Source organism: Scatophagus argus, chromosome 8 (genome assembly GCF_020382885.2).
Source record: "Scatophagus argus isolate fScaArg1 chromosome 8, fScaArg1.pri, whole genome shotgun sequence".
Lineage (NCBI taxonomy): Eukaryota > Metazoa > Chordata > Actinopteri > Scatophagidae > Scatophagus > Scatophagus argus.
In genome coordinates, this window is record NC_058500.1 from 843,811 (window position 1) to 868,584 (window position 24,774).

General features: G+C 45.3%; 1 protein-coding gene, 1 long non-coding RNA gene and 1 other non-coding gene across 4 annotated transcripts in view; 1 reads left to right on the forward strand and 2 right to left on the reverse strand.

Moving 5' to 3' along the window:
* Positions 1 to 3,636: 3,636 nt before the first annotated feature.
* LOC124064065 lies at positions 3,637 to 3,800 on the reverse strand. The gene has a single exon (XR_006844223.1). It is a non-coding gene; the product is annotated as a U1 spliceosomal RNA (small nuclear RNA).
* Positions 3,801 to 5,724: 1,924 nt separating this feature from the next.
* Positions 5,725 to 6,034, reverse strand: LOC124063015. The gene is made up of 2 exons (XR_006844035.1): positions 5,897 to 6,034; positions 5,725 to 5,765 (listed from the first exon to the last, which is right to left on the reverse strand). It is a non-coding gene; the product is annotated as an uncharacterized LOC124063015 (long non-coding RNA).
* The window catches only part of itpr3 (inositol 1,4,5-trisphosphate receptor, type 3), a 46,452-nt gene continuing 27,442 nt past the window's right edge, over positions 5,765 to 24,774 (forward strand). For both annotated transcript variants that reach the window (XM_046396208.1, XM_046396209.1), the window contains exons 1-15: positions 5,765 to 6,706; positions 15,644 to 15,714; positions 17,389 to 17,510; positions 18,154 to 18,240; positions 20,064 to 20,222; positions 20,316 to 20,414; positions 20,522 to 20,605; positions 21,023 to 21,169; positions 21,258 to 21,353; positions 21,804 to 21,848; positions 21,957 to 22,099; positions 22,243 to 22,342; positions 22,884 to 23,044; positions 23,697 to 23,838; positions 23,929 to 24,093. In XM_046396208.1, coding sequence (XP_046252164.1) covers positions 6,615 to 6,706; positions 15,644 to 15,714; positions 17,389 to 17,510; positions 18,154 to 18,240; positions 20,064 to 20,222; positions 20,316 to 20,414; positions 20,522 to 20,605; positions 21,023 to 21,169; positions 21,258 to 21,353; positions 21,804 to 21,848; positions 21,957 to 22,099; positions 22,243 to 22,342; positions 22,884 to 23,044; positions 23,697 to 23,838; positions 23,929 to 24,093 — 1,713 coding nt within the window. In that variant the 5' untranslated portion in view covers positions 5,765 to 6,614. The remainder of the gene's footprint in view (positions 6,707 to 15,643; positions 15,715 to 17,388; positions 17,511 to 18,153; positions 18,241 to 20,063; positions 20,223 to 20,315; positions 20,415 to 20,521; positions 20,606 to 21,022; positions 21,170 to 21,257; positions 21,354 to 21,803; positions 21,849 to 21,956; positions 22,100 to 22,242; positions 22,343 to 22,883; positions 23,045 to 23,696; positions 23,839 to 23,928; positions 24,094 to 24,774) is intronic.

Below are 24,774 nucleotides of genomic sequence, written 5' to 3' on the forward strand. Positions count from 1 at the left end.
ACACCCCTGATGACTTTCTACGTGTCCACGTATTTAGGTGTTTCTGAAATCTTCTGAAAGCTGCTTTTCTTGTACTTTCTCCTCTCTGTCACCTTATCAATTATTTAATTATGGCTCACGCTGCTCGTCCCAGTTAACCGACTCAGTCCGGGTCTGTAACCTCCAGAGAAGATTCTCTTTTCAACTTTGGATGGAAAATCTGGCCTCCTTTTTTTTTTCTTTAGATCTTCTCCCTATTTAGACAGCTGTCTTTTTCTAAATCTGTCCATCCTCTGAGCGTCCAGCTCGCCGCCAGCTCACATCACTTCCAAATGTCGACACAATCGTGTCACACACACGCACACACACAGACGTAACCACGTGGTGTCCAGTCAGAGACACGTGAACTCTCTTCAGTCTGATCCTTTCAAACGGAAGCTTCGGGTCTTGAAGTTAAGACTGAGATCTGTGAACGGCCCAGAGGAGGACAAAGCACCACATCTTACGTCGCCTTTGACGCAGTCCGCTGAGCGAGGTCCTGCTCAGGGTTACAGACAGGCCGTCAGGGTGCGACCACAGACAGCAGATAACCAGGAGCACAAAGCTGCTCTTCTTCTTCTCTGGTTAAAGGTTAACTCCTGTTGGGCCTGTTCTCTGACTAATAAATTCAGGAAAAACAACACTTTACATAAGTCAGTGTTTCCCCAAACGCTCGTCGTTTGTTCTGTTCCCTTCGTGTCGCTCAACACTGTGACAAACGAGGCCGGTCGGCTGTGCTGCTCCTCGTCCATGTGATCTAATGGAAACGTGGGAATCAGTGATGTCTGCGCACAACATTATTCCAAGCCTCATTGTGATAAGAAGCGTAAACTAAGCGTAAACTTCTAAGAAACTTCAGTCTTCCATACTGATGCATTCATGTGTTCATCTCTTGAATGCTGCAGCTGGTGAATCTGGAGCTCATTTTAATGACTTCATCCACTTCTGACATGCGCACAGAAAGCAGCAGCACAGGCCTCATAACACCAAGGCCAGCAGCTTTCGAGTCTAAAGCAGACCAGAGCTGACAATGTCACACACACACACACTCACACACACACAGAGGTCTAGAGGTCTAGATGTGCTCCTTCCTCCCGGTGGAAGTTTTATGCTTCCCCAGAAACAAACGCGCTTTTGGCTCATTCTCTCCATCACCACGGCGACCACCAGAGCCCTGACTGCACATCACCATGGACACCATGTGCACACGCACGTGTTTGTCCAATGTTTTGTACAGGACTCTGGATTCACCTGCTGACTCTTCTCTTCATTGAGACCGTCTCACAGCTGCTGAAGACATCGAAGGTGAAGGTTTGTCTGTTGGACAGCCTGGACTGAATGGACGTCTGGATGTGCAACAGCAACTTTCTTACAATCCTACAAAGTTATGTGAGTGTGTGTGTGTGTGTGTGTGTGTGTGTGTGTGTGTGTGTGTGTGTGTGTGTGTGTGTGTGTGTGTGTGTGTGTGTGTGCTGTGGCTGCTCGTGGAGCCCACTGAGACACAAACCACTGCTGGTCCTTGTACTGGTGTCTGTGGTGCGTTCACTGGATCAGACTGCCTGCTGCTTTAACAGCTCGAACAGGAAGTCCAGTCAGCATGACTTTACACACACACACACACACACACACACACCAGTGTGTATCACAGTCTGTTGCGCACAACCAGCCTCCAGCAGTGGTTCATTTGTATCTTTCACTTAGGCAAAAGTATTAGTACCACTCTGTGAAAATACTCCTGGAAAGGTTACTAACTCATGTAAATATTAACAGCAAAATGTACTTGAAGTACTTAAAGTAAAAGTATTTGTTAAGTCTCAGATTCTCGGATCTGAAAAGTAACAACAGCTCTCAGACAGATGCAGTGAAGTAAAAAGTACAACATTTGGCTCTAGCAGAGTAGAAGTATGAAGTTGCATAAAATAGAAGTACTCAAGTAAAGTACAAGTACCTCAGATATGTTCCTGCATTCTCACAGAGAAGTTGTTGTTTACGATGAAAAACCGCAAACTTCCTCATCTTTGAAACGTCTCATTTTGCAGACATAACTCAAAGTTTGTTGTCGTTGGTGTTTTTGGTGAGAATGACGCCACAGTGTGAGAAGGGAAACGTGACCTTTAATCATGTACAAATACATACCTGTTACCTGTGAGATCAGTAACGGTCTGAGCTAAACAGACACATGCTGTACTTCATGTTTACTTGACTACTCTGAAAATACTGCACCCATTTCAGGTTATTTTTAAGTTAAATTCTAACATTTTAAATGGAGCATTTGCTATTTGACTGGTAATTCTAAACTACAGTTCCAATTTAGTTCCAATTTTGTATCCGTAAATTTTTGAGAGAGACGTTTAGTTTTAACTATTTATTTGATGCTATAAAAAGGGGCCAACAAGTCATGATTGACAGCTGAGTGCTGCTCCTGATTGGCTCAGACGGGTGTGTGTGGACAGGAACTCGATACTGCGGCTCCACCTCCTGGTCACCACTGCACAGACTCTGGCTCCAAATGATGTCACCAGAAGAAGATGGCAGCACTCGTATCAGGGATGTTTGGGCTTCACTTTTGCACAGTTGGAGAAAGTGAATGTGCCTCAGTTTGACATTTGTAAGTTTGCAATATTTTGGTTTGTGCCCAAAACCTGCAGAACTGACATTAGACGAAGTACCAAGAGGTCAAGCATTCACATTTCTGTGTGTCTGACTGTTAAATGCGATAAAACAATACAGGTGAACATGTGAACCTGCTGGGGAGTCTGTGTCACATTCTGAGAACTCAGTTTAGATTCACATTGACTTGTTTTACCACTGAAAAGCTTTGCAGTGCAGCTCAAACAGCTCGATAAATATGAGCTGACGTGAGCTTTATGGAGCTTTGCTTTGTGCACTGGGGCACAGTCATGCTGGAATAGAAAAGGGCCTTCAACAAACTGTTACCACAAAGTTGGAAGCATAGCATTGTCCAAAATGTCTTGGTATGCTGAAGCATTAAGATTTCCCTTCACATCACCAACTACAGGAGCCCATCCCCCCACCCTGTGGGTAACAAGGGACTGGCAGAGGAGCTGAACAGCTTCTACTGCCGTTTTTCACACCCTTCTCCCACCCCATCCACAACACTCAACCTCTGTGCCATACCTGACACCTCACCCTCCCCCCTCAACTCAGACCTCCTTCCAGCACTGAAGGTCAATGTGGAGGAGGTGCATCGGCTCTTTCAGAGGCAGAAGACCAGGAAGGCTCCACGACCTGATGGAGTGTCCCCCCCCTGCCTGAGAATCTGCGCTGACCAGCTGGCACCCATCTTCATCCAGATCTTCAACAGATCTCTGGAGCTGTGAAAGATGAAAGATGAAAGTGACATATCTTGTCATTGGAGGGAACTCACTCCAACGAAATTTGTTCTCTGCATTTAACCCACCCAAGTGACGTGCACACACACACAGCAAACCCGGGGCAGTGGGCGACCGCGTGCAGCGCCCGGGGAGCAGTGGGGGTTAGGTACCTTGCTCAAGGGTACCTCAGCCATGGACACCGGGACGGGGAATCGAACCAGCGATCCACCGGTTACGGGTCCGACACCCTAACCGCTGATCCACGACTGCCCCCCAAAAAAATCAGGGGAGAGCGCGAACGCAATCCCCCACTTCCAGAAATTATGCAGTCGAGATTCCCACATTTGGGGAATTCGCAGGGGTCAGCACAACCGGAGTGCAATGGCTGAGCCTCGCCCTGGGTGAACCACCTTCTTGATCATGGTATCTCCCCTGCCAGGTAAGTATGGCAGGGGAGAAGTACCCTTCTGCTTCAAACGCTTCACCATCATCCCAGTCCCCAAAAAACCCACCATCACAGGGTTGAATAACTACAGACCCGTCGCCCTGACGTCTGTGGTTATGAAATCCTTTGAGAGGCTGGTGCTGAACCACCTGAAGTTCATCACAGGCCCCCGGCTTGACCCCCTGCAGTTTGCCTACCGGGCAAACCGGTCGGTGAATGACGCAGTCAACATGGGGCTGCACTTCATCCTCCATCACCTTGACACCCCAGGGACATATGCCAGGATCCTGTTTGTGGACTTCAGCTCTGCATTCAACACCATCATCCCAGAAATCCTCCACCAGAAGCTCTCACAGCTCACAGTGCCGACCTCCACCTCTCAGTGGATCTATAACTTCCTCACTGACAGGAGGCAGCAGGTGAGGCTGGGGAGCATCACCTCCAGCACCAGAACCATCAGTACCGGCGCCCCCCAGGGGTGTGTTCTTTCCCCGCTGCTCTTCTCCCTATACACTAACGACTGCTCCTCAGGGGACCCGTCCGTAAAACTACTTAAGTTTGCGGACGACACAACAGTAGTTGGCCTCATCAAGGACGGTGATGAGGCTGCCTACAGACGTGAAGTAGACCAGCTGGTCCTCTGGTGTGGTCAGAACAACCTGCTCAAGACTGTGGAGATGACAGTGGACTTTAGGAAGAACCCACCCACCTTACCGCCTCTTACCATTTTCAACAACACAGTGTCTACTGTGGACTCCTTTAAGTTCCTGGGAACTACAATCGCCCGGGATCTCAAGTGGAAGTCCCACGTAGACCTCATCAGGAAAAAGGCCCAGCAGAGGTTGTATTTTCTGCGACAGCTGAAGAAGTTCAACCTGCCTCAGGAGCTGCTGACCATCTTCTACACCTCCATCGTCCAGTCTGTTCTCTGCACTTCCATCACTGTCTGGTTTGGATCGGCCACCAAACAGGACAGAAACAGACTGCAACGGACAATCAGGTCTGCAGAAAAGATCATCGGGGCCGACCTGCCCTCCATCCAGGACTTATACCAGTCCAGGGTCAAAAAACGGGCAGGAAGCATCACTGCAGTCGTGGATCAGCGGTTAGGGTGTCGGACCCGTAACCGGTGGATCGCTGGTTCGATTCCCCGTCACGGTGTCCATGGCTGAGGTACCCTTGAGCAAGGTACCTAACCCCCACTGCTCCCCGGGCGCTGCACGCGGTCGCCCACTGCCCCGGGTTTGCTGTGTGTGTGTGCACGTCACTTGGGTGGGTTAAATGCAGAGCACGAATTTCGTTGGAGTGAGTTCCCTCCAATGACAAAATATGTCACTTTCTTTCATCTTTCACACCCTGCACACAAACTGTTTGATCTGCTTCCCTCTGGTAGGCGTTACAGAGCTCTGTATGCCAAGACTACCAGACACAAAAACAGTTTCTTCCCCCAGGCTGTCTCCCTGATCTCCCCGTAAACCACCTGCCATTGTGTGAACCATCACACTGTTTGCACTACATGTGTATATATATATGTATAAATATATATATATATATTTTTTTTTTTCCCTTTCTTGTAAATATTTTATTCTTCATTTTATTATTATTATTGCTATTTTGTATTTTGTATGGTGCACAGGACAGAGAAAAATCCAGAGTCAAATTCCTTGTATGGTCACACATACTTGGCAAATAAAGCTGATTCTGATTCTGATTCTGATTCTGGAAGTCAGGGGCCGAGCCCAAACCCTGAGACACAGGCCCATAGAGGGGGGTGTCTGGATACTTTTGTCTACATAGTGTATTTATATTTGATTAACAGAAGAGCACAGTTGTCGTGTCTGATTGTAACACGTGAAGGACTTTCATCAGGTGTCCATGATGAGATGTGGTCAGAAACGCTGCAAAAACCAGCAAACACTTCATCAGTCACCAGGAAATCAACAAAGTTCTTTAATGGCAAAATTTTCCTGACAAACAAAAACAGAAGAAGAGCAGAAGTCCTTTTTGTCAGTGAGATGTGCTGGGAGCAGGCCAACAGACGCACAGTAACAACAATCAAGGTTCCAAACCGTTCAACATGTACAGCTGATACACAAACCTGCATTAGAAAAGTTTACAGCTTTAGGAATGAAAAAGTTAAGGAAACATTTCCGCTTGCTTCAGCTCAGCGCGCCCTCCACCTGCTGCTGAAGGCTCCGGCAAAACCAAAGCAGTTTGTCTGCGGCGTCTGCAAAATGTCGCTTAGCTTGTTACTTGTGGGTATTAGAGGTCATAATGGGGGGCGTGGAGGGGAAGGGCGTGTGCACGCTCCGTGTGTGTGTGTGTGTGTGCCTGCGGCAGTTTTCCTTCTTCTTCAGCTGTCTGTCAGCCTTATCAACACCTCGACTCACTTCCTGGTTTTTAATACCGGAGTCTTCTGCGTGGGCGCGCACACGCACGGCCCCATACACAGTGACGCAGCGCGGAGGGAGGGTGGAGGCAGGGAAGAGCGCGGCGCGGAGCCGTGTTGTGTCTCTGCACCTCCTGTAGCACACACTTACTAACTCCGACAGGACTTGGACAGGACAGGTCCTGCAGCCGCGGGGACGAACTTGTTGAAGAGGTTTTTGCAGCCCGCTGCCATGCAGAACCCGGCTGTGAGTGTGTGAAGGCTGGCGGGGCCGGCAGGTTGAACGTGAAGAGTTTTTCTCCTCCACTTGGACTCCTGCTGCTGCATGTGAGGAGGTCTTCTCACGGAAGTGAAGGGGGACAAAGTTTCTCTCCTTCTCCACCTGTTCGTCACTGTCGCTGCTGGAGGAGCCCGAACCAGCTGCAGGATGTCCGACTCAGCCTCCAGTTTCCTCCACATCGGGGATATCGTGTCCCTGTACGCCGAGGGCTCCGTCAACGGCTTCATCAGCACGCTGGGGTGAGTTCACTGTCACCGCGGAGTTTCCGGCTCCTCTGCCCGAACTGCTCCGGACGCCTCCAGGCTTCAGTGTGGAGGTGTCCGCCTTCACGTCTTTATAAGATGTAATGTCTTTACTGCGTCCATCTGGCAGCTTCACGTACCTTACAGAGTAACAAGTTACATTTCAAAAACATGTCAAAGTTTATCCTTAAAAATGAAAGGCTTAAAACTAATCAAACTTTCAAACACTTAACAAAAAGTGAAAGATTAGCAAAACAGCCATGTCTGGTGTAGGACTCGACCCTCTGGGGGCTCCGACCCTCAGGTTGGGAACCGCTGGACTGAACTCTATAGAAAGTAGCTCACTGCTCACTGTTGGCTGTCTAATCACGTCACGTTACTTTTACCACTCGTACTTGTATTGCTGATGCTACTTATCTCCCTCACCTTTGAACTGTGAGTGAAATATCAGATCATTTGACCTGCCGGGCCTCAGACTGACACGAGACCCCGCGAGAGGTTTCAAGGTGAACTGGTAACGACTCAGAGACACCTGAGACAAGACCACTTAATGAAAGAGTTCTCAAGCGACAGGTTGGAGTTTAACTCCATTTTATATCGTATGTTTTAAAACAAATTCTAATCTGAAAAGTTAACTAAAGCTGCTAAATAAATGTCTCAGAAACTACAATATTACTGTATGAAATGTAGTGGATAGTAGTAGAAAGTTCAGTATAAATACTCAAAGTACCTCAGAACTGTACTTAAGTTCAGTACTTGTGTAAATGTACTTTCCACGACTACAACACAAAGAGGGACTTCTGTCCAAATCAAACTCATGTTAGAAGATCACCACTCATCTGTTGAGGAGCAGCCAATCAGCTGTCAGGTTAATTCTAACCTAAGCTGAGCTGCGATTGGTCGGCTGACTGCGACTTGGCTGCCATTGGTAGCTTCATAAAGTCAGATGATAAAAGTCATTTGCTATCACTAAGCTAGTTAATGTCAGGAAGCTGATGGTCCAAATGAAAGAGGAACAACTCAGATAACCGAATATGACAGAATGTGTTCGCGTTTAAAGCATCACTGAAGTCCCATAACGTTAAAGAACAACAAACTCTCTGAAGTACTTTGATACTTCTAGTACATTTTGCTATTACACTTTTGTACTTGTACTGAAGGGAAATATTGAATGTAAAACTTCTAACAGTTTTTTTACAGGCAGTACTGCTTCTGTTACTTTAGCAAAAGGACTGAGAACTTCTTCCATCAGTGGACCAAAAGCTTTTCCATCGGGACCATGTAGCCTGTTGAAAGACGAGGACACACACCTCACACACATCTCACACACACACAGACACGCACACAGACACGCGGACCTCACACACACGGACCTCACACACACAGACACACACACAAACCTCACACACACACACATACCACATACACCTCACACACACACACACACACACACACACAGTCGCTGACCCTCAGACTGTGAAGTTACTGCTTTCGGGTCCATGTGGTGCGAGGACTTGACTCTGTCTCTGCGTGTCGCCGTGCTGCACTGTCTGCTATTGGACTGCTGTGATGTGGCTAAAGACTCGTCCCAGTAATTAGTCTGTTTCCAAACTTGGAGATAAGCTTGACAGATGTTGCACACACACACACACACACACACACACACACACACACAGAAAGTAGCAGCCTTGTCTGCTCGTGTGGCAGGAAGAGGAAGTGGTACCGACTGTGTCCAAGAGAGATTTCCACTGTGCCAGCGTGGGCGTGTTTCCTGTCCTGTGGTCTTACACCCACTCCTCTGTGTTAGCTCAGCCCTGACCTTTACTTTCACTGTCTCCCATTGATGTGTGCAGCAACAATAAGAACAACGGCTCACCATTTTTAGCCACTCTAGCGTCATATGCTAACAGCTCTGAGGAAGGAGACCTCACCTGGTAATTTCAAGTCAACACATCGTTTCAGAGCGAGATGATCTCCGTATCCACTGAATGGATCGACATGCAACTGTCCTTTTTGGTCAGAAGACAGGAAGGGCGTATAACATCAGGTGAAGGAAGGAAGTGCTCTCTCTCTTTGAACAGGGATAAAAAATAAAAAATCACATCATCATCATCATCATCGTTGTCAAACTCAGCAAGGTAGCCGTCGCGCACAGGCAGAAGTGTGTCCTAAGTGCGTGTGGTCTAGACTAATAGCATGCTAATGTTGACATGCTAAATGTTAGGAGTTAAAAAGTTATCATATTATTAATATTACAGTGTTAGCATATAGTATTAGTATACAACAAGCCAATATGCTAAACGGTTTATATATCAATGTGCTAATCTCAGGTTGTTAACATAAATCAGTGGCCAAAGTGCTAAATGTAGCTGCATGTTGTTTTTAGGGAAATTAACGACGCTGAGTCATCATTCTGATGTGTTGGTCTCAGTAATTTTTTGGTGAAATGTGGTTCAGGTGTTCATGATCACCTCAGGATGAACTGTAATAAGTTTGGTCATCCTCATGACTTTTCGTGACTTTTCATCTTCAGGTCAACATTTACACTAAGCTCAACTCTTCAGCAGGATACGTCCAAATGTGTCTGTCATGGGCTCAAATTTTCAGTTTGTTTTGTGACTGAAAAACCTAAAAAACTAATGGCTTTCAGCTCTGGCTGTACTGTCGTGTTTTTTCAGCGTGCTAACACGCTAAACTGAGACCATGACAAACACTGTGCCCGCTAAAACTTAGCATCAGCAGGTGTGTGTGGACCTTAGCATTGTCTGAAATATAAATATTCCTGCACATCCTTGAGCATCAGACTGTGTCCGTCCTCCACCCGTTTAATCAAACCCGCCTAAACGTCTTGCAGTGAAGCCATTTAGCGAGCAGAAGCTGAAACTGTTTCACCTGGCGCTTCATCCATACGTTAGGTTCTTCACAGTTTCCTGAAGCGGTTCAGTGACATTTCAGATGTTCGTCACGTCGTCAGTCTTCATTTCTCGTAGTCATTCATTTGTTACTATGGAGACAGATACTTGGAAGGCGTTTCTTCACAACAGTCCAAAGTTTCTGAATACCTTGAAATCACAGCAACAACAGCGTTATTCCAGCTTTGTGCCAGCAGTTTTCAATATGATTCAAAATGTCCAGTTTTCCCAGTTTGGTGTGGAAGAAGGTGACTGCAGTCCTGACCTAAACCCCATCCAACATGATCACCAACGTGTCCCTGCAGTAGGTTCAACATGTGGAGAAGTGGAGCTTGAGCAGCATGTTCATGAACACTGAGTCACCATCGTATGCTACACTGTCACTTCTGTTTAGCTGTCCGCATACTTTTGGCCATGTTGTGAATGTTTGAACTGACGTCTGAGCTCATGCTGTTTGCTCTCAGTTTGTGTTTGTTTGGAACTAAATGCTGGTGACAGGCAGACAGAGAGAGACATTTGAATAGACAGACAGACGGACGGGGTGAGAGACGATGAGGACGGTTGAGTGGATGAACCGGCTGGTTTCCCTGCAGTCAAATCCAGCTGCATCAAAACAAACAGGATTCAAACCGGATGCTCTGAAGTTACTTCACTTCCAAAATGGCAGCAGTCCAGTCCACCACATGTGTTGCACGTAATCTTACTCTTAAAAGGTACACTATATAGACAAAAGTATCCAGACAAACTTCTTTATGGGGCTGTTTCAACATCCATCCATTCATTTTCTATACCGCTTATCCGTCAGGGTCGCGGGGGAGCTGGAGCCTATCCCAGCTGACTACGGGCGAGAGGCGGGGTTCACCCTGGACTGGTCGCCAGTCAACTGCAGGGCCAACACACAAAGACAGACAACCACACACTCTCACACTCACACCTAGGGGGCAATGTAGAGCAGCCAATTAACCTAATGTGCATGTTTTTGGTATTGTGGGAGGAAGCCGGAGAACCCGGAGAAAACCCACGCAGGCACAGGGAGAACATGCAAACTCCACATAGAAGGGCCCAGACCGGGATTCGAACCTGGAACCCTCTTGTTATGAGGCGACAGTGCTAACCACTGCACCACCGTGCTGCCCTGTTTCAACATGAACTGGGGTAGTAATGATACACCATGTGCTGTGTCTCAGGGTTTGTTCTCGGCCCCTGACTTCCAGTGAAGGGAAATCTTAATGCTTCAGCACACCAAGACATTTTGGACAATGCTATGCTTCCAACTTTGTGGCAACAGTTTGTTGAAGGCCCTTTTCTATTCCAGCATGACTGTGCCCCAGTGCACAAAGCAAAGCTCCATAAAGACATGGTTGGATGAGTTTGGTGTGGAAGAACTTGACTGGCCCACACAGAGCCCTGACCTCAACCCCATCCAACACCTTTGGGATGAACTGGAACGGAGATTGTGAGCCAGGCCTTTTGGTCCAACATCAGTGTGTGACCTCACAAATGCTCTACTGCATGAATGGGCACAAATTCCCACAGAAACACTCCAACATGTTGTGGAAAGCCTTCACAGAAGAGTGGAAGCTGTTAGAGCTGCAAAGCTGTCTGTGTGTTTACAATGAGACGTCATTAAAGTCCCTGTTGGTGTGAAGGGCAGGTGGCCCAATACTTTTGTCCATATAGTGTATATTATTTGGGTCTGACAGACATGGATGGACACTGCAGCTTGCAGCTGAGACACAGTGATTCTAGTTTATGTTCAACATTTTTATGACTCAAACATAAGCTCAGGTGTAAATCTGAGATCAGTTCCATCAGTGAGGCCCCAGCAGTATTAACTTCTGTTCTGGATGGTTAAAAAGTGAAAGTGACATATTTTGTCATTGGAGGGAACGAAATTCGTGCTCTGCATTTAACCCACCCAAGTGACGTGCACACACACACAGCAAACCCGGGGCAGTGGGCAACCGCGTGCAGCGCCCGGGGAGCAGTGGGGGTTAGGTACCTTGCTCAAGGGTACCTCAGCCATGGACACCGGGACGGGGAATCGAACCAGCGACCCATCGGTTACGGGTCCGACACCCTAACCGCTGATCCACGACTGCCCCTGTCTGTGTGCTGTTTGTCCCGACCCTCCTGCACTCTGATTGGACGGCTTTGTGAAAAGTGGTGGTGATGAGCGCACAAATCATAACTACTGAACATTCATTTGTGCTAAAGTTATTAGTTAAAATCATTATGCTGTAAGGCTGGTCAGATGATTAGTTTTCTTTTGATCCAATAACTAATTGATCTGAAACGTGCTGACGATGTGAATCAGTGAGGAACAGAGCAGCAGTCAGATGTTAGTCGTCATACCCACCTGAGTGTCTGTGTGTGTGTGTGTGTGTGAGGGAGAAACTGACAGGTCTGTGAATAGAGCAATCAGCAGACACAGGTGACCTGAACAACACACACACACACACACACACACACACACACACCTGGCAGGCAGACAAAAGAACTGATTGGCTGTTGTGATCTTAGTGACGGCGAACTCTGTGGGCGGTTGGAAAATCGAGAAGAAAGAAGGAAAGAAAGAAAGGAACCAACAAGGAGAAAAAAGTGAAAAGATGGGAAATTATGAAAAAATAAAAGAAGTGATTCAGAAAAGACGAATATGAGAGCAAGAAAAAGTAAAGAGAACATCTTGAGTAAATAAACACAGGAAGAGGAAAAATGAAAGAAGTGAAGGAAGAAAACAGGAACAAAAGAGGGAGAACAGGAGGAAAAACAAGGATATGTTTGGAAAGAGAAGAGGAAAGTGAGGGCCAAACTGAGCTAAGGCCGGCTCTACGCAGGGGCAAGAGGGGGCAGCACCCCCTCAAATAAATGTCTTGGCCTCTCAAATCAAAATTTTAGAAGTCGAAAAAACAACATTTTAATATCGTCACAAAATTAAAATATTACAAGTTGACAAAATATCTACAATAGCGGAAAAATCCGCCGAAAAAGGGACACAATACAGTATCAGATTCCTCTCATCCCCGCTGTGTATCTTCAGGTTTCAGCACAGCCACGGACTTGTTGCGTTCAATTACACTCGGAATATGACGTTTCTCGTTTCCTCTCTCCCTTAAGTAGCTGATGTACTTCATTAGAAGTATTTTAAATGCTCGGAAGACATCCAAACAAACATCAACTTACTGTGGCCTCTCCAGCTTCCAGCAGCTCGCAAATAGAAAGTTAATGCTGTGTAATGCATCTGTTTTTCACAGCTTTTATAAAGTGCAGTGCTGCTCCTGTCTGTATTGATAGTAGTAGTAATGATGCTGCTGCTAGTACATCAGAGACAGCAGCTAGCATGACTACTACTTTAGCATCAGCAAGCACTGCTTCTCCTGTACCTTCCCCAACAAGTGCTGCCCCAAAGCAGCCTGCTCAGCTACCTAACCAATTCAATGAAGAAAACACTGTTACTATAAGCACAGGGGAAAAACAGTGCTGGAGCATGATGTGTACGCATGATGCCCCCTTCACATTTCTGACTGCCCCCTCATATATGCCTGCCTAGAACCGGCCCTGGTCAGCATACAGCTGCTAGCTTAGTTACAGCAGCATCAGAGTGTTATTTACAAAGCTAAGAGTTAGCATTAGCTTAGTACATTATTGCGTAGGTTAAAAGGTTCAGGACTTGACTGTGAGGGAGCAGGTTCTGAATGATGCTATCAGAGTCTGGGCTAACGTTAGCTGCTCTGTCCTCATCTCAAGCGTTCTCCCGAAGTAAAATTACTTCCTGTGAATCACAAGTCCAAGTAGGTTCTCCTTAATACAAATCTGTGTGGGGGATTTAGTTTTCAACCAGTACCTGGAGCCAACATGAATGAGCTCGCTAGCTGGTTTCTGTGTAAACAATAACTAAACCTGGTGGGTTTGACGCATACTGGATATCAGTCGTTCACTTATCAAAAGCCTCTTTGTGTTCGTCTCGTCATCCTGATGAGGCATTCAGGTCTTCATGGTTCTCATTTCCATATGCAGGTTTTTTAGTTTTTGTTTACTGAGGCTCAGTGATTTAAATGATGGGTAATTAAGTCAGTGACCCTCATACACACAGCAGGCAGGAAGTGTGTGTGCGTGTGTGTGTGTGTGTGTGTGCATTGGTCATGTCTCTGCGAGCTACGTGTTTGGCAGGTAATTATCAAACGTGAAAGCTGGAGTTTCCAACCGTCACCTGCAGTCACCTGATTTGTTTACACGCTGAGGTTTTGGTTTCTAATTGACCTGCGTGACCCGACTGAAACCACATGCAAAACTACGACTCAGACAGGCAGGCGGTGCAATGCTGAGTCATCCTCCATCACGTTGGACATTTCAAAAGTAATTTCATCATTAAAGAAAATCTCTTTTCCTTAGTGGAAAGTATAGCTCAGACAGGACGTGATGATGCCATCTCCTTCACAATAAAAGATCAGTGGATTATCAAGCCAACTTTTACTTCCCTGCTCCGGTTCAGACCAAAGAAAACCAGGTGGAGGCTCTCCAGAGTCACACACACACACACACACACACACACACACACACACACTCAGTGGAATCTCTCTCTTTGTGTGGCGAGCAGACACTCTGCAGTCATCAGGATTACCTGTCCATTCATACACACATTAACTGCTTTCAGCTGGAGGCCATGTGTGTGTGTGTGTGTGTGTGTGTGTGTGTGTGTGTGTGTGTGTGTGTGAGGCCTCTGTTACCTAAACACTGATGGTAAGAGAGATTTACTGTAATGACACACACACACACACATGCAGGTTGAACTTTCCTCCTTCGGGGTCCCGAGACAAACGAACGACTCGTTGTTGTGCGTCTCACTTTCACAGTTTAAGTTTGGTTCTTCCACTGAAACTTGTCAGAACCTGGTCCTGTGGCAGCCACGTTGCCAGTGTATCGATCTGGATCGATCAACGAGTCCCTGTCATCGATGGGTGTTGATTTGCCTTTTCTGGCCAGCTGTTGCAGCTTCCTGTCTGAGTGATTATGATGTCGACTCGTATTGACTCGAACTCGTCTGGTCTCAGACCCGTTGCAGACTAACTGATTAATCGACTGGGGGCTGTTTGATACTCAGATATGACACCTCTGTGTGTGGTAAACTGCAGTAATGTGTTTTTCTGTGTACTGTGACATATAAAATGTGATTTTCTACATGACAGAAATGTGTATAAATGAGTTGAATTTCTGCATTTTTTGGAACCCAAGTAGTTTTCTTTTGCTGGTAAAAGCAGTTTGGCTGAACGTTGGCTGAGTGACGTGAGGGCAAACCCAGCTGCGTGTCGTCAGCGCGGCTGATGGATGGAGCGTCCTGATTGGCTGCCAGCGTGGCTGCTGTTCACAGTTTGTGACTGAACTTCTTACTTATCAGCTGCAGCAGCGTTGAGTGAGAAAAAAAGTCTAAAAATAGAAGAAGAGTCGCACATTAGCAGCGTGCCGCCGACTGCTGTTTCCTGTCCTCAGACCTCCGACAATCTGATCTTTGTTCCTCCTCTCAGAGCTCAGTTCGTTTCTGATGTTTCTGCGCACAGTTTGGTGTTGACTGTTTTATGTATTAAGTTTTCTGTTTCCTGAAACTTTTCTCTCTCCTTCGGTTCAGTAAAGGACAAACTGATGGGGTTTAGTAGAATTTCAAGAATTTCCCTCCAGGGATAAATAAAGGAATTCTGATCTTGGGATTTCTCCTATAAAAGAACAAAATAGCTCGAGAGCGTCGCTGAGTTAGTCCTTAAAGTCCTTAAAGCTGTTGTGTTAGTTTTAAGGATGTAAAGTATGCAAACATACATGAAAATATTGTAATATTTTAAAATTCATTCATGAATTATCCCGTCATTAAGTCCCTATTCACGCTCCATTCAATCTCATCTTCCTCTTCCACTCATTTCTTCTTCTTCTTTTCTTTTTGGACTCCTCAGTTGTCTCCTCCTCTCCCGTTGCTCCTACTGCTGCCTCTCTAACAGACTGACGTTTCTTCTTCTTCTTTGGTTTTTGCCTGTAGGTTGGTAGATGACCGCTGTGTGGTCGAGCCAGCTGCTGGGGATTTGGAGAATCCTCCGAAGAAGTTCAGAGGTAGGACTTCAGTCCGCCACACTAATGCTGACCTGCAAAACCACGTCTGAGAACCGAACGGATCCAAGAAAACCTCCAGCGTGCGTGTGTGTGTGCGTGTGCATGTGCGGGCGTGCGTGTGTGTCATGTGAGGCCAGCTGCTGTCACTGGAGGCTCCTGGTGAAGTTTTCCACTGACTGACACACACACACACACACACACACACACCATCTGCTCTGTGCTGTTGAACCAGTTAACAAGTAGAACACAGTGAGTGAGTGACAACTCCAACTTTAAGCTTTACTTCAGTAAAAGTACTAATACCACACTGTGAAAATACTCCACTATAGGTAAAAGTTCTGCATTCAAAACCTCGCTGAAGTAAAAGTACACATCGCCCACATATTACACATTCATGAAAGTTAATTCCTGGGAGTTCATTTGGAGAGAATAATGATGATGTTTCCATCGTTTTCTCTACAATGTTTGCTCTGGATTGTAATTAATATCACATTTGTTTTTTGGACCACAAACACAAAAACGGGCGGCACGGTGGTGCAGTGGTTAGCACAGGTTCGAATCCCGGTGTGGGCCCTTCTATGTGGAGTTTGCATGTTCTCCCTGTGCCTGCGTGGGTTTTCTCCGGGTTCTCCGGCTTCCTCCCACAACCCCAAAAACATGCACATTAGGTTAATTGGCTACTCTAAATTGCCTTTGTGTGTTGGCCCTGTGATTGACTGGCGACTCTCAAGTCAAGATGACTTTAACCTGAAAATCCATTTACATCTTTGCAATGCAATACACAGGCAAATTATGTTTGCCTGACACACACACACACACACACACACACACACACACACACACACACAGACAGAGGCTTTGCAGTGTCAGTGTCGTTGAACATACAGGATGTGCTGGAGGAGAGTCAATATTTGCAATATTTGACTTCCCTGTGGTGTCTCTCTCTCTCTGTTGTCTCTTACAGCTTTTCACTAAATTTCTCCCTCCTTCCATCTAATCTGATTTAAAGTTGAAGTTTTATCTTAACCCAAACTTCCATTTGATCCACATGGTGTCAGTCTGTCAGTCCACCTCCTGAATTCAGTTTAAAATACACTATATAGACACATAGTGGAGGACACACAGACAGCTTTGCAGCTCTAACAGCTTCCACTCTTCTGTGAAGGCTTTGCACAACATGTTGGAGTGTTTCTGTGGGAATTTGTGCCCATTTTTCCCTTCACTGGAAGTCAGGGGCCGAGCCCAAACCCTGAGACACAGCCCCATAGAGAGGGGTGTCTGGATACTTTTGTCTATATAGTGTATCAGTGATAGGCTTAATGTCAGACGCTTCACCAGTTTGATGTTCTGAAACCAAAACAACCAATTAGCTTCACTAGCTGGTGCTGACCAGTCGTCACTCTGGAACTAACTGCTGTGAGAATCCACAGTGTGTAGGAAGGGACTGAGCTGATCCATGAGTAATACGACAGAATGATGAATGTTTTGGTGGTGGGTTTTATACAATTTCTGTAATAAGCCATCTGAAAGCGAAATTGTTATCAGACGAGATACATCTGGACAGAATCTTATCAAATGAGAGTCTGTGGTCTAATATGTGTCACTTCGGACGCCCACTGTCTCGTTGAACTGTATTTGCTGTTCTAATTCTTCTCGTCTGTCGTCTTCTGTCAGACTGCCTGTTCAAGGTGTGCCCCATGAGTCGGTACTCGGCTCAGAAGCAGTTCTGGAAAGCCAAACAGGCCAAACATGAGAAGGACAAGATCGCTGATGTGGTTCTGCTACAGAAACTACAGGTAACAGACACTCCAAAGACCTGCCTCAGTGTCAGTCGAGTCGGGTTCGGCTTTCTGGGACCACAGAGCAGCTCGTAGACTTTGACACACCGAGTGTCCGAGTCACTGAACTCCAAAACTCTAAACTAAACGACTAAACTAAACTAAACTAAGCGCTGGTGTGACCCCCTTCCGCTGTGCAGTGTGACTAACTCGTCAGCTGACTGAGCTATCAATAGCCAATCAGGAGAGAGGAACTGACCCACGAGCAGGATGTACACCTTTTATTTCTCCGTTCTCCAATTGTGGTGGTTGTACGGGTCAAATGAAGACTGCAGATATTAAAATGTGATTCTTACAGGTAAAACATGAATCTGGATGCTGTCACAAAAGTTTTCTTTAATTTTCATTGGTATCACAGAACCCAGGGTTACGACTCGCGATATCTTAAGCAAATGGCTGAAGATTGCAGCCCTGCCATCTAGTGGTCGAGAGTTTAAACACAACACAAATTGAACTGCAGCTACAAATCTTTGCATGTAAACTGTTAACTAGAAATCAATGCAGTGTTTTTGAAAATCAGCACATTATCACAGAATAATCATGCTGATAATATTGTATAATATTGTAATATAACATATAAAGTCTTCTGTGTGTGTTGCAGCATGCCTCCAATCTGGAGCAGAAGCAGAACGAGACGGAAAACAAGAAAGTCCATGGAGACATCGTCAAATACGGGACTGTCATACAGGTAAATGAAATGTCCATTGGGAGGTCTGTCATCCTTAGACAGGGGGACAACAGTCCAATCAGATGACCACAAAAAGAGACAACAATGACTATGCAAAGAGACCATAACGAGACACAAGATGGATATAAAAAATAAAAAAGACACAAAACGACCACAGAAAGACAGTACAATGAGACACAAAATTACTGCAAACATGCCAGATGTCCACGGAAGGACAAAACCACATCCTTGAAAGTAAAGCATGTGTTCACCCTGCAGACAGTCAAACTGGAGTTTGACTGCTGGAGGGTTTCCACAGTCCTCGTTTATTCACTGCAAACAGCATCAAGTCTGACAGCCTGTTAGTCAACAACATGTTATTTTCCTCCACTTCCAGTGTTTATTCACTTCACCACTTAGAGAGAAAATTACTGAATGACTGTGGTTAAACCTGCTGCCAAAATTGGCCTAGAAGCCAGTAAATGCCCCTTCATGCAGTACTGTAGTACTGTAGTATTTATTGTTAGTATGAGAGTCTGTCTGTCCCGCACAGGACAATTCCTGTGTCCACACTGTGTGCTGTTTCCTGTCTCCTTGAAACTCAACATGTAAGTTCAGGTTTGTGTGGACCAATCAGTGGAGGACGAAGGGACACCACACTCTGATGTCCTGAGCTCAAAACTTAAAAGTACAGAAGTGTTGTCAGAAAATAAGCTCCAAAGTGAAGTGTTACTGCAGTATTATCATGGATGCATTAACAGGTGAACAGAACTTTAATGTCAGAGCTGCTGGAGCTTATTTAAAGTATTTCATATAGTGGACGGTCATGTTTTATGTTCTGATCTCATGTGTAAAATCTGATGTGAGAAGTAACTGAAGCTCTTACGTACACACAGTGGAGTAGAAAGTAGCATAAACTCTAAAACATACTCAACGCACACACGTGCGCGCACACACACATCCCGTCCTGCTGTTTTGCTTTGTGTATCCGTGTGTTGTTATCTGTTAGTCAATATTGACCTCGCTTCAGAGCTCAAGATCTGTCATCATGACTCACACACACACACACACACACACACACACAGTGTGGGTGTGGTTGGTGTGAGTGAAACTGTGTCAGATTGTTAAGATAAAGATTCCTGTAGGAGAAAGGTGTGTGTGTGTGTGTGTGTGTGTGTTGAAGGTGTGGGCAGGGTTACATGGATGTGTTGCAGTAGACGATAGCAGAGCTGCACCTTCCACATGTTTAAACAGACGTCCTGACTGAGGGGAACAAAGTCATCACTGATTGGCTGCAGGCTCCACACCTCAGAGAGAGAGAGAGCAGGTTTCTAAAAGGCTGAAGTATTTCTTTAAAGGAAAAGTTCAGAATATTTCATGTCTGTCTTTAAACATCCTGCAACAACTACTGCAACTCAACAGGGAGACACAAAAAGAAAAAGGAACTTTAATACCGAACAGACTTTGGCAGATATTCACTTGATCTGACTAACTTAAAGAGCTCAACCTCGATGTTAACGTCACACAAACCTAAACGAGGCCTGTGGATTCCAACATCACTGCCATTAAAAGTGAATTTGGAAGAATAAGCTTTCAGTGTTCATGTAGATGCAAATGACAAACTGAATTCATTTTGAAAATCAGCTCGCTGTACTTTTAATCCAAGAAACTGGATGAAATAGAAATAGTTTGTCGAGGACTATTTTCAGTGGTGGAAGAATCTACATTTGGGCCTTTGTGACAGTATGTGTGTGTGTGTGTGTGTGTGTCTGTTGCTTTGAGTCCCAACATGAAGGAAAAGGTGGACTGTGAGCAGACTTGTCTGTACTTCTCTGTGTGTCCAGCTGCTCCACATGAAGAGTAATAAATACCTGACGGTGAACAAACGTCTGCCGGCTCTGCTGGAGAAGAACGCCATGCGGGTCACTCTGGACGGGACAGGAAACGAAGGTTCCTGGCTCTTCATCCAGCCGTTCTGGAAGCTCCGTGCCAACGGAGACAACGTAAACACACTTCATGGGACACATCACACGCTGCGAGTTCGCGGACGTTTGCTCTGAGGACCAGCTGAACCGAGTGTGTTGTGCCTGTTGCAGGTGGTGGTGGGAGACAAAGTGATCCTGAACCCGGTGAACGCCGGTCAGCCGCTTCACGCTTCAAACTACGAACTGAGCGACCATCCGGGCTGCAAGGAGGTGAGCCGCAGACACTCAGTCCTGACCCTGACACCAGCGCTCATACTGGGTGCAGTACTGATGAGCACTGGTGAGTTCTGTATCAGCAGCTCTTCCTCCCTCTGCAGGTGAACTCGGTGAACTGCAACACCAGCTGGAAGATCAACCTGTTTATGATGTTCAGTGACCACAGAGAGGAAGTCCTCAAAGGAGTGAGTGAGACACACCTCACACACTACTGCTGTATTTACAGTACAGGGCTCAGAAACGTACTTCAACTCAAAAGGCAGCATTACTATATATATATATATATATATATATATATAAACCGCTGAATGATTATGAAAGGTTAAAATTTGATCATCCGCCAAATAGAATTTGACTTGCAGGTAAGTTCTGAATACTAAAGCACCCTGAGCCTCAGTTGTTGTTGCTGTTGAGACGATTCCAGTCAGAAGCGTAAATCGTGTCTGTGAGCAAAACATGAAGCCACCGTAACTGAAGTCATCCAAAACTGGACAGGGATCCAGTAGTACATTAAAAGAAGTTGTGATCTTACACCAGCAGTGAGCAGAAAATTCAAACACTGCGGACTTGTCCTTAAACGCACCTTTAATCCTGTCTCTCAGGGCGACGTGGTGCGTTTGTTTCACGCTGAACAGGAAAAGTTTCTGACCTGCGACGAGTACAAGAGCAAACTCCACGTTTTCCTCCGAACAACACTAAGACAGTCAGCGACCTCGGCAACCAGCTCCAACGCCCTGTGGGAGGTGGAGGTACACCCACCCACCCACACACGCACACACGCACACACACACACACACACAGAGCTGTGGTAAACTCTGTGTCTGATTGGTCCCTCAGGTTGTCCATCATGACCCGTGTCGTGGGGGGGCGGGACACTGGAACAGCCTCTACCGCTTCAAACACCTGGCCACCGGCAACTACCTGGCTGCTGAGGTAACCATGGCAACACTGGATGGAAGGACTGATGAATGAATGAATGAATGAGTTAGAAATGAGAAGTAATTTTGTCAGTTGCTATTTTTGTGAAGTTTGTTGTCATTTTCCATCTTGGTCATTAGGCTGTAGGCCTAATAAAATGGCAAATAATGATTATTATAATTATTGTCTTCTCTGGTAATCGATGTGCCATCAGAGATATTCAGTCTACAATCACAGAAGAGCAGCTTCAGCAATACTGACTTTGAGAAGCTGGAAACAGCCAGTGTATGCATGTTTCTTTTTATGAGTCAATAAGGAATTTGTGCTCACCAGCTTCCACTTTTTAACAGTCAACACAATGGAATCCTTTAATGTATACTGCACTTATTTTTATTTGGAATACTTTAAGAAATGCTCTGCTTTGTTGCAGTAGCTAATCCTTTTGGACTGTTGTTGTTGTTGTAGGAGAACCCAGGATATAAAGGAGACACCGCAGAGCCGTCGTCCTCGGTGAGTTCACGCCAGCTGATGTTGTAACTTCCTCTGAAGTGAAGAGCGTTTGCATCTCCTCAGCCTCACCCTCTGATCTCAGTCCTCTGACCTCTGACCTCTCTGTAGATGGATGGTAGTCGTAGCAACAAGCGCTCCCACGGCGAGAGGATCAAGTACAAGCTGGTGGCAGTTGCTCACGGGAACGACATCGCCTCGCTGTTCGAGCTCGACCCGACCACGCTGCAGAAGACAGACTCATTCGTACCACGGTACAAGCACACACGGCAACTTCCTGTGGGTGTTTCACATTAAAAGGCTGCAGAGAATGACAGGGACAGTGTAACCTGCCACAGAGAAGCAGAGTGACATAAATAATTCAGAGCCAAGTGACAAGCAGACGTTTGTCTTCCAGAAACTCGTACGTTCGACTGAGACACCTGTGCACCAACACCTGGATCCAGAGCACCAACGTTCCCATTGATGTCGATGAGGAGAGACCCATCAGACTCATGGTTGGTCCCAATCACTTTCATGCTATCAGCTGGCTTTGAAAAGGCCAGCATTTGACTCAACATGTACTGTACATGTAAAACAAACATAACGAGAAAATCTGAGATTGGTTTTATTGTTGTATTTCTCAATGTGAGGCACCGAAAACAGTTAATAATACTGGTAACATACATCTGCTACTTAAAAACTGTAAATACAGTCAAATTAAAGTCAACAATCTTAAAATAAAATATAATTTAACTCATAAAGACTCAAAAAGCTGAAATCGGTAAAACCAACCCCAGTAATATAAGACAAAAGGATGTGTTGATATTAAATTGCAGTGTAAAAGTTCAACTTATTTTAACAAACAGAAATCTCCAGTATTTATCTGATGTACAGACACAACAAATTGATCTTTAAACCTCAACTGCAGCAGAAAAATAATTTAAAGAATAGTTTTTAGAAACTATGAAGTAAAATTTGTTTGTGGAATATATTTCAGCTGGAGTCACTTACTGTCCGTCACTGTTCAAGTGTATATTAATCCAACTCCTCCTGCAGTTGGGAACCTGTCCCACGAAAGAGGACAAGGAGGCGTTCGCCATCGTCTCCGTTCCTGTGATGGAGATCAGAGATCTGGATTTTGCCAACGACGCCAGCGCCATGTTGAGCACCGTGGTGGACCAGTTCAACCAGGGCTTCATCAGCCAGAACGACCGCCGGTATGGCAGTGTGTGTGTGTGTGTGTATGCATGTGCGTGTGTGTTTATGTCTGTTCATTTTATCCTACAGAGAAATAGTACAGTAATACATTAACACATGGTGAGTACATCGATAACATATATATGTATATATACATATATATGTATATAACAAACTTTTTTGTAGAAAATGTCTTCAGTGCAAGAATGCACTGAAGCCACTATTCAGATTAGGGAAGTCAGGGCAAACATTTTGAACTAAATTACAACCCCAGAAAGTGGTATTTTGACAAAGCTTCTTTTCCCCAACTGCTGGAAGAAAAAAAAATATCAGTAATATGAAATAATGAAGGAAGAGAAGGTCCATGAACCAAAATCATTCCTAAATTGTTTTTGAACCCTAAAAGCTGACTTAACTTTTATCTAACTTTTATATAAATACCTGATATTTTTATATTTTATACTTATTTTAGTTTTTATCCTATTTTATATTTTTACTTTTTCTTCTTGGTCAGGAAAACTGCAAGTGCAATGTCTGTGCGAGAAAGAATTTCCCCTCTGAGATAAAAAAAAAAAAAGAAATTCCGATTCTGATTCTGAACTGTTGCATTTTTAATAGGAACAGGTAGGAAAGCCTTGAGAAAGAGTTAATGTGTAGTGTTTTGTTGGTCAGGTTTGCTATCAAGCTGCTGGAGGATGTGGTTTTCTTCGTGGCAGATGTTGTGAACAGCGGTCAGTCGGTCCTGGATGTTGTAATGACCAAAGCAAATCGAGAGAGACAGAAACTGATGAGAGAACAGAATATCCTCAAGCAGGTATGATCCAAAAATTGCTCGCAGATTGAAATAAATTCATCGTGAAGCAGAAACTCTGAAGTGATGCCTTGTGTGCGCTTGTGCGTCCAGATCTTTGGCATCCTGAAGGCTCCCTTTAAGGACCGGGGTGGAGGTGAGGGTCCTCTGCTGTGTCTGGAGGAGCTGGCAGACCAGAAGAACTCTCCCTACCAGTACATGTTCAGACTCTGCTACAGAGTCCTGCGACACTCCCAGGAGGACTACCGCAAGAACCAGGTGAAGAGGAAGATGAGGATGAAAACAGTGGTGATGATGGCCCCCCCCCCCAACCACAACCTGCGAACATACAACTCAGTGTGTTCAGTTAGCTGGGTCTTTCCCATATCGAAGGGTGTACCCCAGGGTCCTATTCTTGGACCAATTCTCTTTTCTGTGTACATAATGTATGGTACCATTTTATGCTGATGACACTGTTGTGTACTCATCTTTTCAGTAGAACAAATAATTTCAATTTTCAGTTACAGTTTCAAATAGTGGACAAATGAAAACAAAGGTCCAAAGTTTTGTATATTGGATTTCCCATAATGCAACGCAGTCTTACACTGGCGATTAATCTCAACAAACCTCTTAGTCGAGATGTTCTCTCTTCGATGTCCATTTTGTTCCTGTTCAGAGCTTTCAGTCAAATCACATGATCTTAGCCAGCTGATGGACTTCATCAAGTTGACAACATGCCTCAAAGTCAATGACAACTTAGCAAACTAGCTGACTGTGAACTAAATGGACCCTGAGGTGAGATCTGAACTGTTTGTTCAGAAAATCAAGAATAAACTTTTAAGTTTGTTCATGATGTTAATGACAGAAATCCGAAAGTCAAGGTGCTGGTGGTGCCAGTGTCATTAATGTTACTCAAAGTCAAGATACACAGGGAGATGAAAAACAAAACGTGAATGATTT